Below are 12,810 nucleotides of genomic sequence, written 5' to 3' on the forward strand. Positions count from 1 at the left end.
AGCCTGGCTGCCCCTCTAAGGATAGTGTGGGGAGGGGCTTCAGATGCGCGCTGGGTGGAGGGTGGGCTAATCCGTCTCCAGCACCAGATACTCTTTCCTTCCCGGGCCCTCCCCACCGGCCGGCTGCTGGATGCCCAGTGGCCTATTTCACGGCCGCAGAGACCGCTATCGCTGGAGGAAAAAGGATGGGGGAAGGGAGTGCAGGCTGCAGAAGCACTAGCGGTAGACGGACGGGCGGCGCTCCCCACCCTCCACGGCCACTTTCCGGGTGCAGTCGGCCGCTGCGCGCAGGCGCGGGGAGCTCCTCAGCCCCTCCCTTCTGCGGGCCGCCCTTTCACCCTGGCAACCGCGGCGCGACGACGGCGCGCGCGGGCTGGGCGCGGACGGGTGGGGCCGGGCGGTGCCGGTGCGGACTGGGGCAGTGCAGTGAGTAGCGGTCTTGGGGTGTGCGATCTCGCTGAGCGTCCTCCCACGGTTCGTCGTCTCGGGTTCGAGCCTAGTGGGCTTAGCCACTCGCCATGGACTCCCAGAAAGTAAGCGGGGGAGGGGAGCCCGGGGCTACCGAGACAAGCCGGGCCGGCACAGGGTGGGCGGGGCGCCTGGGCCCGTGGGCTGTGGGTGCGCGGGGTGGGCCTGGCCGGGCGTCCGGGCTGCTGCTGCGGAGGGCAAGACCGCCCGGCCGCTCTCTGGGCGGGAGCGAAGAGGCGCCCACACGGATGCCTGGACCGCGCCTGGTGACTCGGGCTGGCCTCTGCCCTGCGCGCTGTCCGGGGCCCTGACTCTTGAGGAGAAACAGGGAGCCATCCGCCTTTTAAAATCAGCCACTCTGCAACGCTTTAGGCCGGTTTTCATGCCAGCAGCCTGAGAGCGTGCTGGTAGGGGTGTATCACTCCTCAGCAGATGAGGAAACCGAGGCACAGCCTTGTTTGGTGTCTCCCTGCTGACGCCAAAAGCTGGGGCTTTTTCCTCGACCAAGTCTCGTCTCAGCACCACGCTCTTTAGGTCAGGGACCGAATCTCCTTTGTACCGCCCACCCGCTCCCCTTCCCATGACTTTTCCTAAGTAGATCTTAGTGTTCGTTGAATGGAGGGAAAAGACTTCATTTGTTACGGCAGCCGTCCCACTCTCTGACCAGTTGATGTTGCTGGGCACAGTTACTTAGGGGTCGTTGTGGAATGTTTTATACTTTCCGAACAGTTGTGGAAAGGTTATATAATCGTAAAGGTTCGATTCAGAAATATTTGGAGAACAAAGCCAATGTCTTGAATACAGTTAGAAGTGAGTTATTCAGTCATAATCTCCATATGAAAATAACCACCCTGTTCTCTTTGTTAGACTATAACGTAATTGAAATATAGTACAGGGTAGGGAAGAAAAAACAAGGAGTATTAATAATGTAGCAGGGAAAACAAAGACATATCTAAGAGACTATTCTTTTCTATTATTAGAAAGCACGGGAAAGACTTAGAACAACGTTTTCTACAATTTTGTCTAGATTCACCTTGAGGATCACTTCACTGAGGGCATGAGACAATAATGATGTGTTGAGCATTGACTATGATAGTATTTAACAAATATGCATAGGATTTCATTGTATGTGTTGGTCTTGAAACTCACCTTGGAATGCATGACTGTTCTTAAGACATTTTTTAAAAATTACATTTTTAAATGTAAAAGATCTCTCAGCTTATTAGATAAAAGTAAAAGTCATGATATTTGAATGGACATTGGCAGAGGTCAAGTGAAGGAGCAAAGTCCGGAGACATGGGTTCCAGGATGCTATTTACTAGCTCTGTGATAAGGAGCAAGTCACTTAACTGTGATTAATCTGTTGCCTCATCTGTGCAGTAGAAGTAAGAGTATTTTATAGTGTCATAGTAAAAATCTGATAAAATAGTTTGTTCTGAAAACACAGTATTTTAAAATTTACAAAGTATGAGCACTAAAATACTGTGTCGCATAAAATACAAAAAAAAGTGTTTTAATATTGATCATACTTTATCAGGGATGCATTATTCCTCACTTTAATGAGGAATCAAGACATGGAGTTGTGACTCCTGGAAGGTCATGCTACTAGCCCTAAGGCTAAGATTGGAACCTATTTGTTCTCATTTCGAATGATGTGTTAGGGTACCTACAGGTTACCACGTGCAGTTTCCTGAGAGGTAGCAAAGAATTAGCTTCTCTTTCTTAGTAGTAGTAATGTATCTTATTTGTGATATCTTTGAGAATCAGCTTCTCAATATTAGAAAATATGTTGAATTTCATTGATGGTACCAAATCCTTCTAATGAAAAAACAAACAAACAAACAAACACCGTTTGGTTTATAGCTGTAAAAAGAATGTCCGGGATTAATGTGCATAACCAGTTCAGTGATCTGAACCTGAGCTTCCTTTTCTCATGTGAATTACTGCAGAATCACAAGCCTCAAATAGTAAGCTGGATATTGAATCACAAGCTCAAATAGTAAGCTTAAATCTAACCTGGATATTGTTCTCTTTAAATAAGACAGTAGTACACCCCAGACATGATTTTTAGATACTATTTTCTGTTATGGAATGTACATTGAAAATAGTAGTAGGGGTAGTACCTCAGTCAGTAGAGTATAAGAAAAATAGGTACTGCAAAGTGTGAGGAAGGCCTGAATATATACCTGAATGTTTGTTAGGCATTGGGATTTGGGCTTTACATTAGTAAGAGGGTGGCTCTGGAGCCAGGTCTCCAGTTCCACTATTTATAAGCTGTATGAGCTGGGACAGTTTGCTCTGTGTCTCCATTTCTTCATCTGTAAAATAGAGATAACAATAATTGTAATTTTCTCACAGGATTATTGTGAGGATTGTGTTCTTTTTTTTTTTGAGACGGAGTTTTGCTCTTGTCGCCCAGGCTGGAGTGCAACGGTGCAATCTTGGCTCACTGCAACTTCTGCCTCCTGGGTTCAAGAGATTCTCCTGCCTCAGCCTCCTGAGTAGCTGGGATTGCAGGCGCCCGCCACCACACCTGGCTAATTTTTGTATTTTTAGTAGAGACGGGGTTTTACCATGATGGCCAGCTGGTCTCAAACTCCTAACCTCACTCAGGTGATCCGCCAGCCTTGGCCTCACAAAGCGCTGCGATTACAGGCTTGAGCCACCGTGCCTGGTCTTGCGTTCATTTTTAAAACCCACTTAACAGTGCCTAGCATACAAAAATACTGTTAGCTACTGTTATTAATTTAATAATCCTAACTTCAAAGTAACTTTCTCCTTTTAAAATTAAGTATAGACATTTTTCCTTTTTTTTTTTTTGAGACGAAGTCTCGCTCTGTGGCCCAAGCTGGAGTGCAGTGGCACGATCTCGGCTCACTGCAAGCTCCACCTCCCAGGTTCACGCCATTCTCCTGCCTCAGCCTCCCGAGTAGCTGGGACTACAGGCGTCCACCACCACGCCCGGCTAATTGTTTGTATTTTTAGTAGAGACGGAGTTTCTTCTTGTTAGCTAGGATGGTCTCTATCTTCTGACCCCGTGATCTGCCCGCCTCGGCCTCCCAAAGTGCTGGGATTACAGGTGTGAGCCACCGCACCCGGCCCGACATTTTTACTTTTAAAGCATATTTTCTGCTATTATATCTGTAAGAAACGATTCACATGGTGGTGCCAGAGAAGAGTTGTTACATTCTAATAGAAAGAGGATTGGAAGTTCTGACTCATGCAGTCTGACAGTAGAGGCTAACTTGACAGTCTTACAGAAGCTTCATGGTGGCTGGTCAACAAATGGATTAGCTTGACCAGCTGCTTTTTTGTCTGTGAAAATAACTTGGACTTCAGTGTTAATGTTAGCAGCAGATGCTCTGTTTGAGTAGAGGAAGAAAACATAATAACCCCGGGTATGTAGGCATACTGTTGGATACAGAAAACCACAGTATTAACTCCTGGAAATAAACAGAGGGATTTTGTTTATATCGAGTTTCTGGGACGCTTTTGTGAACAGGATGTGTTATGGATAGGTGGCTTTTGTTTGATACTTAAACCTTTTGATTATGTCTTTAAACGGTTTTAAGATAAAATCCCAAAGGTTTCTTTACCGGATGAAATGTGCACGTTCAAAGAAAACATTGAAACAAATAAGACATTTGTAACTTTTTAGAATCTTGGAGCTTGGAATTTTATAGTTTAAGTTAAATTTTTGTACAGATTATTCACATAAATAGGGATCACTCTTTCTAAGAAAGGTACTTACTGTAGGAATAAGAAAGGGTGAAGAGGAAGGGAGATGAGAGCCCAGAGGAAGGAAGTCACCAAGAGCATATATTGTCACTTGTTTGCTTTTCCTCATTATTTTTCCTGCATATTCTTCCTACTTGGAAAGGGGTAGTGAGTGACAGGTGAGGCTTGACTGGACAAAACTAGATTGGGGAGATTGAACTGAGCAGGAGGAGTTTTAAACATGACAACCTGCAACAAGTAGCATATCTACACTTGGCTTCCTTATCCCAGTTTCCTGCTCCAAGCTATGTGCTATTCTTTGCCTTCATATTGTACCATACTAGTTCCGAGAACCCCACCACATCCATAACCAACCAACTGTTCCATGTTCCAAAATTACGCCTCAGTTAAAAAAAAATTGTTTCCTGAGGAAAGAGAAATGAAATTTGACTATTGTTCTGCATCCAGTATTGTGTCGGATTGTCACAACAGTTCTTATTCCTGTTGCACTAGTTAGGGAAAATGAAGCCCAGAGAGGTTAAGTGTCTTGTTCACAGTCACACAGCTAGCAAATAGTAGTCTGGATTCAAGCTAAGTTTTTCTTTACAACCCATAGTTTTTTCATTACCACCCTTCTTGCCTGAATTCTTTGCATTTCAATGGTGGTATGATTAAAGTAATTGAAACTTAAAATGTAACAGGGATAAGCCCCTATAAAGCAGGGTTCCCTCCCTCCATCCCTCCTGTGGGTGCTCGCTCGCCTGCCTGCCTTCCTGCCTGCCTTCCTTCCTTCCCTCCTTCCTTCCTTCCTTCCTTCCTTCCTTCCTTCCTTCCTTCCTTCCCTCCTTCCCTCCTTCCCTCCTTCCCTTCTTTCCTCCTCTCCTGTCCTCCTCTCTCCTCTCCTCTCTTTTTCTTTTCTTTTCTTTTCTTCCTCAGAGTCTTGCTGTCTTGCTCAGGCTGATGGCTCACCACGGCAACCTCTGCTTTCTGTGCTCAAGCTATCCTCCCAGCTCAGCCTCCTGAGCAGCTGGGACTACAGGTGCATGCCACCATATGCCTGGCTAATTTTTGTGTTTTTTGTAGAGACAGGGTTTTGCCATGTTGTCCAGGCTAGTCTTGAACTCTTGGGCTCAAATGATTGGCCCGCCTTGGCCTCCTAAAGTGCTGGGATTATAGGTATGAGCCATCATGTCTGACCTAAAGTTTTTTTTGTTTTTTTTTTGTTAAGAAACTAGTTAAGTGTAGTGAAAATAGTTGATAGATGATAAAGAACATGATTTAGGTAAAAACCTGGAATTTGGTCTCGTTGCCTCAAATAAAAATCACTATTTTAATTTTAATTTTTATTTTTTTTGAGACAGAGTCTTGCTGTGTCACCCAGGCTAGAGTACAGCGGTACAATCTCAGTTTACTGCAACCTCTGCTTCCTGGGTTCAAGAGATTCTTGTGTCTCAGCCTCCCTCGTAGCTGGGATTATAGGCGCCCGCCACCACACCCAGCTAATTTTTTAAATTTTTAGTGGAGATGGGGTTTTGCCATGTTGGCCAGGGTGGTCTTGAACTCCTGCCTGACCTCAGATGATCCTCCCAAAGTGCTGGGATTACAGGCAGGAGACACTGCGCCCGGCCTAAAATCACTATTTTTATTTTGTGTGTGTGTGTGTGCATGTCTGTCTGTACGTATCTTTCCCCTTTTTTCAACTCTTTTGAGGGAATGTCTTAGCTATCTATGGTAGAACTGTGAGCAAGAAAGTAGAAATGAACACCATATTGACATACTTATGACCACTATATATAATACAGATACATTCATTTTTCAATTGAACTTAGCACTTTTTAAAAATTAGAAACATAGTGAAGCAGACCTTATTTTTAAAAAATTTTAACATAGTACTTGTTTGCAATGCTTGGCTGAATGTAAGCAGGATTATTCATACAGTAAACACATATTGAATGTTTGCTGTAGTGCTAGATATTCTACTCTTAGGGTGGAAAGTATTTTAAAGTTGGTGGATTTTATCTCCAGACTTTTAAAAATATGTTTTCCACTCTTTATTGGCACTTCTTCCAAGCCACAAGGTTCTGATAGAATCTGATTTCAGTTATTGATGCTTATTGATTGCTATTAATTGAATTTTGAACTAATTTATTAAAAAAGTATTAACATAGCCAGCTTTTGCTTTTCTATTGCATTATAAATATAGGTAATACAAGTTTATTGTAGGAAAATAAGAATATAAATAAAATGAAAATAAAATAAAAACCACTCAATTCTGCCACCCAGAGATAACCTCTTCAACATTTATGTCACCATCTAGTTTTTTGATATGCATATAAAAACTTTTCTAAAATTATGGTATCATGCTATATATGCTGCTCTGTAATTTGCATTTCACATAATAAATTATGGATATTTTTCCATATTAATCATTCTACAATACTTTTAATGATTCAACAGAATTCTTTTGTATGCATGTTTTACAGTACCCTTTTGTTGTACCTTTTTGTTGATCCCAACCTTTTAATGTTATAAATATCACAGATAAGCATCCTTGTAGCCAAGTCTCTGCTTACACCCTTAATTATTCACTTACAATAAATTAGAAGTGGAATTACTGAGTCAATGTATATCTACTTCAAAAATTTTATTTGATACATATTGTCAAGTTGCCCTTGAGAAGGGTTGTTAGTTTATACTAATACTCCCATCTCCACTCCAATGCCACCTTCTTTCATTAAACGGTAGGACCTCTGGTTTCTTTGGCCGACTATGAGCCTCCTTCACTTTACTGGGTAAAACAGCCAGTTCAAAGGCCACTGAACATGGTTAAGGCTTCTTTATCCTCTGGTGTGCTTTATTTCCCTCAAATCCTAGATGGGAGATTACCTCCTCATATGCTGTGATATCTTAAACTGGGTTCAGGGCAGAAAGGCAGCATTCCCCAGCCAGTTCTTTTACTAGCATTTAGACTTTTTCTCAGCTGGTAAGCTAGACAATCAGAATTAATTGTAGGCTCAGTTACATCTGTATACAGGTAGTGTTCTCAACTGTTTCACTGTTAGAGAGGGTGTAGCCTTCCATCATTTAGGTATATTATGATTAGATTCCTGAATTTCCCAGTTCTCTTTTTTTCACCTTCTTGCATCACATCTAAGCGTGATACTTTTGTTAAGATAACTGGTGAGATTCTGATTATCTAGCTAACAGCTGGATAGCGCTTTCTTGATTCAGCTCTTTATCACTGTATGGTAAACCTACCTAATAGCAATAGTTTAAGCATACTATTAGAATGATCTTGTATGGCAGACTCACCTGAATGTGTCTTCTGAGCTTCACTGGGCTGTGTAGTTATCTTGTCCAGCCCACTGCCACTGGACCTTTTCTGTATATAAGGCAGTTCTCCTGCCCAGCCTGCCACCACTGGACTCTCTCCCTTGTATGTAATCCCTCAATAAAATACCATGTCTCATTTGGTGGCTGTGGGTTTCTTCAGCCTCTTGAACCTGGTACCATCCCCATTGGAGTCGATGGAGGGGTTCAGCATGAAGTCACCTAATTCAAAGGACAGGTCTATGTGTGGGATGATGCAAGTGGCATCATTTCTGGTGGCATTTGGGCATTTTCCAGGAATGTTACATGCTGGTTTGATCAATCCCTTTCCTCTGGTTGCAGGAACCCTATGATTATTTCATATAATCCCCAACAGTTTAGGCAGCCTAGGGTACAGGCTCTGGAGGCAACCTCCTGAATTTGAAAAGCAGAGGTTCTGGGGACAACCTCCTGGATTTGAATCATGACTGCCAGTTGATAGCTGTGTGACCTAAAACAAATTTCTTAACATCTCGAATCTTTCCTTTTTCCAACCATAAAATGTGAAGACTCATACTACTTTTTTATCAGATTTGATGATTAAAAAGATACTCCATGTTAGCAGCACAGTGCCTGGCACATAGAAGGTGCTTAATGAAATACTGACTAACTTGGCTATAATAATAGTTTGACCCCCTTAAATTATAGATCTATTTGTGGTATTTGCAGAGGCTCTAGATTTTTGTATCTTGATTTTTTGGAATACTACTGTAGAATTTGACGCAGAAGTCTTCTCCTCATCTGAGAAGATGCTGGTGGGAAACCTATATGTCAGCATTTCTCTAATTATGACCACATGGATGCTGATGCCCTCTGATTTGGGGTTATAAGCTGTTGATCAGTTCCAGGTTTCCAGATTGTTGATCAGTTCCAGATTTCTAATCTTGAAGTAAAATCTTAGTCCTTTGGATGCCTTTAGCCGTTCTGACCTTTTCATGAACCTCTAATCTCTATTTTATCAGGTAGTACAGTGTAGTCCTTTAAGAGCATAGACTCAGGAATCAAACTGTCTTAATTTGAATCCTGGCTGTGTGACATATTAGCTTTGATATTCTAGGCAAGCTGCTTAACTTCTCCATGCGTCAGCTTCCTCATTGGAAAATGAGGATAATAATAGTATCTTACTTCATAGGATTCTTGAAAGGATTAAATGAATTAATAATATGTATAGAGCTTAAGATAGTACTTGGCATTTAAGAGTACCAAAGTGCTCTTTTGCTCAGTCTATTGATTATCCTTTTACTTGATTGATAATGATTATAAACATAACTTTAAGCTGTGCTGCTTTGAAGAGAGTAACTTATGTCTTGTACATCTTAGATTACTTTGATTCATTCCATGACAGTGGTTGCAGTTGTGCTTGGCTGGGGTGTATATAATGCTTTTTCTTGTTGGTGTAGCAGTTGCCTTAGTCTAAATCCATAGTCACATCATTGTATTTTTTTGTTGTTGTTATGAGGGCCTGGTAATTGTGCTACATCAGCAAAAGACATTTGCTGAGATTGCCTGTGCAGACTTCCTATGGAGACTTATCTCATATATTTTACTATGATCTAGCAGAATTGGCATTTGTCAAAGCATGTCTTCAGACCTGTGTCACCTAGAACTTTTGGTTGTCACCACATGAATCTTATAAATATAATTTTCTAGATAAGCTTCAGATAATTTATATTGCCTTTATTCATCTCTGTTTATCTATTACTTTATCCATCAGTGTTTGGAAGGTAATGGGAGGCTTGAGATCTGATATAAAAATCTGAGACCTTCGTAGGCATCCTTTAAGGTTGATAGAATCCCATGGAGCAGATGAAAGTTGTCTTTGCCCTTCTTCACCCATAAGGCTTTGATTAAAAAAAAAATGAAATGAATATATGTAACATGGGCTCATTCTATAAGTACATTTTTGGAATTTGTTTTATCAGTACATTGTGTATATGTTTTAGGACAGAGGTTATAGGTAGAGAAACTGATAAGTGAGAGGAATCCTAGGTAGAAAGCAAGTCAGATTAGATAAATTCATAGCAGGCTATGCAGCTGGAGTGTAACAAGGGAGAGGAAGTCTGGGGAGATGAAGCAGGTGAGGTAGGCAGTGGACAGATCATTTGAGATCTTACAGGTCATGTTAAAGATTTTCAGTTTTATCCAAGGTACGGTGGGAAGCCATTGAAGAATACTGATCAGGAAGAGTGATGCTATCATTACCCTAGCTGAAGTATATAGAGAACTGATTATTGGGGAGAAGGATTGTTATCAGAGTCTGATTAAGAAAAATTTTGCTACAGTGAAGGTTGAGATATAGGTTGAGATATGATAGTAACTTTTACTAAGATAGTAGTAATAATTCTAATATCACAGGATACTTTGGATGTTTCTTAACCAGCTAGAAACCTCTGTAGCTGGCAGTGTCTCTCCTTGAGTTTCACTCATGCCTGCTGGGCTCGTTCTGCCCACTTGGCCCAGCAGGCTGTGCTCAGCTCATGCTACTGGCCTGGATCCCACACCTGCTGAGGGCGATCCAGGCATGGAGCAGTGAGGGGTGTGTGAGCGAGCGAGTGAGTGTGGGGTCCGGCCACTGTGCACAGCCTAGCACACTGGCTGCTGTGGCAATGCGGGCAGCTCCAGGCACTGGCACAGTCACCGGCTCCATGCGAGGCTGCAGCTGGACCAAGCATACTGCAAGTGGCTTCCTCTGTGGGTGCCTGCGTCTGGATGAAGTGAACGCAGTGGTGCCTGAAAACTCAGAGATGCCAGTAACTGCGGAGCCCCAAGGGGTCGGGGGAAGGGGTGCTACACCTCTCTTGTTCCTGCCACCTGCAGCTTGGCCAGTGGGAGCAGCGGGGCATGTTTCAGCCTGTTCAGTCCTGCCACCCTGCTTGGGCCTGTGGCTCCCAGGCTGGCCCAATCCCGTTGTCACTTGCTGTCATGTGGGGCAGTCGCCTGATGCTGGTGGAAGGTAGGAGGGCTATAGTGTTACAGCTCTGGCTCAGGGAATCCCGAGGTCTAGGCCCTTAGAAGTGTTGCCACTCTTCACTCCTGCAGTTCATGTCACTGTCTGCAGCTTGGTGAGCTGGCCAGGAACATGTTACAGCCCCTTTTGCCCCTGTCTGCAGCTTGGCAAGTGGACCAGAAAAGTGTTACAGCCCTTTCCGTGCCTGCCTTTTGGCAGTTCCTGAGTTCTTGTCCTGCGTCCAGGAAGAATGAGGTCGCATGGACAACTGGATGGTGAGCAAGGCAGTGGAGAGTTTTACTGAGTGACAGAACAGCTCTCAGTGGAGAGGAGTCCTGAAATGGGTGGTCCTGATATATGGCTGAGTCCAGGGTTTTTATGGGCTCAAAGTGGGGAAGTGCATGGTGATTGGTCCATGGGCAGGAGGAAGTATGTGCTGATTGGTCCGTGGGTGGGCCTGGAAAAAGCACCATTTGTTTGACGGAACGGTATAAAGGAAATTCTCATTCAGGGTTGTGGATTCCATCAGGAACTGGCAGCCCAGTTTTCAGGCTTCAGGCTGTCTTTGGCCTGAAGGTCAGGTTTCACCAGGGACCCACCCCTATCTGCCTAGGACTAGGTCTGCCTCCTGCTGCTATCACTAGAACCATTAAGGAGGTAAAATCTATAGAACTTTGTGACTTCATGTAGAGCACAAATTAGAGGAGAGGAGATAGTGATGATGGCCTAGCTTTCTGTCTTTGCTCTTGATTAGATTTGGAGGTCCTGGAGGGATAGACTGGGGTAGAAAACTCATTGAATTATGATATATTTTAGATCTTTTCTGCTCTTTTTCTCTGCCCTGGCATATTGCCTAACATATCTAGAAAACACTTTTTAAAAACTGCTGGATTTGATGCCTGTTCAGCCAGCCTCCCGTTGTATACCTCCTAGATTAGGCACATACTATCCTTATATACACCTTTTACTTGACTCCTACCACCATAGAGAAAATTTTAGCTTTATGTCACATATGGAAGCTAGGGTCAAGTTTCAGAACTCAGCACATGTAATCCTGATTCTTTAGTTTTCATATGTTTTGGTGCTGGTGGTAGTTTTGTCTTAAATATTCTGATTCCTTGTGACTTGTTTTCCAGTTCTACTGAGCACCAGGTTCCATAGTGCTTTTTATCTTTATGCCATTTCCACTTAGTTCCAGCCAGTCCCCATTCTTGTGAGGGTCAGAAAGGTGGAAGCCTTGGCCCTCTCCCTGATAAACTTTTACTATTTTAGAATGCTAAATTTGAGCCCTGGATTACAGTCTTTTTCATTTGCTCATCCTCTCCACAGCAGTTGCAGATTAAAGGGCAAGTGGATCAGAGCTTCTGGAGCCTTTGTTTCAGTAGTCTGCCCTTGGGGAACTTTGCGGATATTTCCTTCCTCCTTTAAGCTTAGAAAAGCTTAACAGAGAGACAGCATTTTATCTGTATTAGCTAACAAGGTCACATTGGTTGTTATGACTTTCTCTTTATGATCTGAATGGTTGCTTCTTCTGCAGCCAGGTTTACTAATGTATTTGGTAGCTTTGAAAATATAGATGATCTTAAATGCTGGGGTTCCAGAGTCCTCTACAGCTGGCTTGTCCATTCTGATAGCATCTCAGTGGTGTATTATAGCCAAGGCTCTGAAGCCCTCCCCATCTAAAGATTGCAGTGCATCCTCTGAAAATAATCTAGGCCTTTAGTCTTTGCAGTTTTGGCATTAGGGTAAAGTAACTTTTCTCAGAATGTGGACCCTTTATCTAGGTGTGTATTACAGACTCTCATGCTGTACTGGAACTCCTTGTTAAATTCAAGAGCTGTAGAGTGCTCTTTCTTCAAAGAATGAGACCATGTTTCTCAGAAATACTATATCAGCCTTTAAAGACCTTCTTTCTCATCCACTTTCTGGGGAAGTACAGTATTTTTACAGCCTTAGGCAATTCACATAGGATATCATTCCCCTAAAGGCTTTAACACAGATTGTAGAGTTTCTTTCCAGAAGTATGGCTATTAATACATCTTAGGCCAATACAGTTGAAAAGGGTCTTTCATCTGTGGTAATAGAATTTTGAATGAATTTAAGGGGAATGGTAAAGATAAGATTAACTGTAATCGCTGGGCGCGGAGGCTCATGCCTGTAATCCTTGCACTTGGGAAGCCGAAGTGGGTGAATCACAAGGTCAGGAGTTCGAGACCAGCCTGGCCAGCATGGTGAAACCCCGTCTCTACCAAAAAATACAAAAAATTAGCCAGGCATGGTAGCTTGCACCTGTAATCCCAGCTACTCGA

The 12,810-nt window shown here is 43.0% G+C and overlaps 1 protein-coding gene across 4 annotated transcripts in view; it reads left to right on the forward strand.

Annotated features, from left to right (window-relative positions):
• The first annotated feature begins 330 nt into the window (after positions 1 to 330).
• The window catches only part of FSD1L (fibronectin type III and SPRY domain containing 1 like), a 93,055-nt gene continuing 80,575 nt past the window's right edge, over positions 331 to 12,810 (forward strand). For all 4 annotated transcript variants that reach the window (XM_054520398.2, XM_054520399.2, XM_054520400.2 and 1 more), the window contains exon 1: positions 331 to 533. In XM_054520398.2, coding sequence (XP_054376373.1) covers positions 519 to 533 — 15 coding nt within the window. In that variant the 5' untranslated portion in view covers positions 331 to 518. The remainder of the gene's footprint in view (positions 534 to 12,810) is intronic.

Source organism: Pongo abelii, chromosome 13 (assembly GCF_028885655.2).
Source record: "Pongo abelii isolate AG06213 chromosome 13, NHGRI_mPonAbe1-v2.0_pri, whole genome shotgun sequence".
Lineage (NCBI taxonomy): Eukaryota > Metazoa > Chordata > Mammalia > Primates > Hominidae > Pongo > Pongo abelii.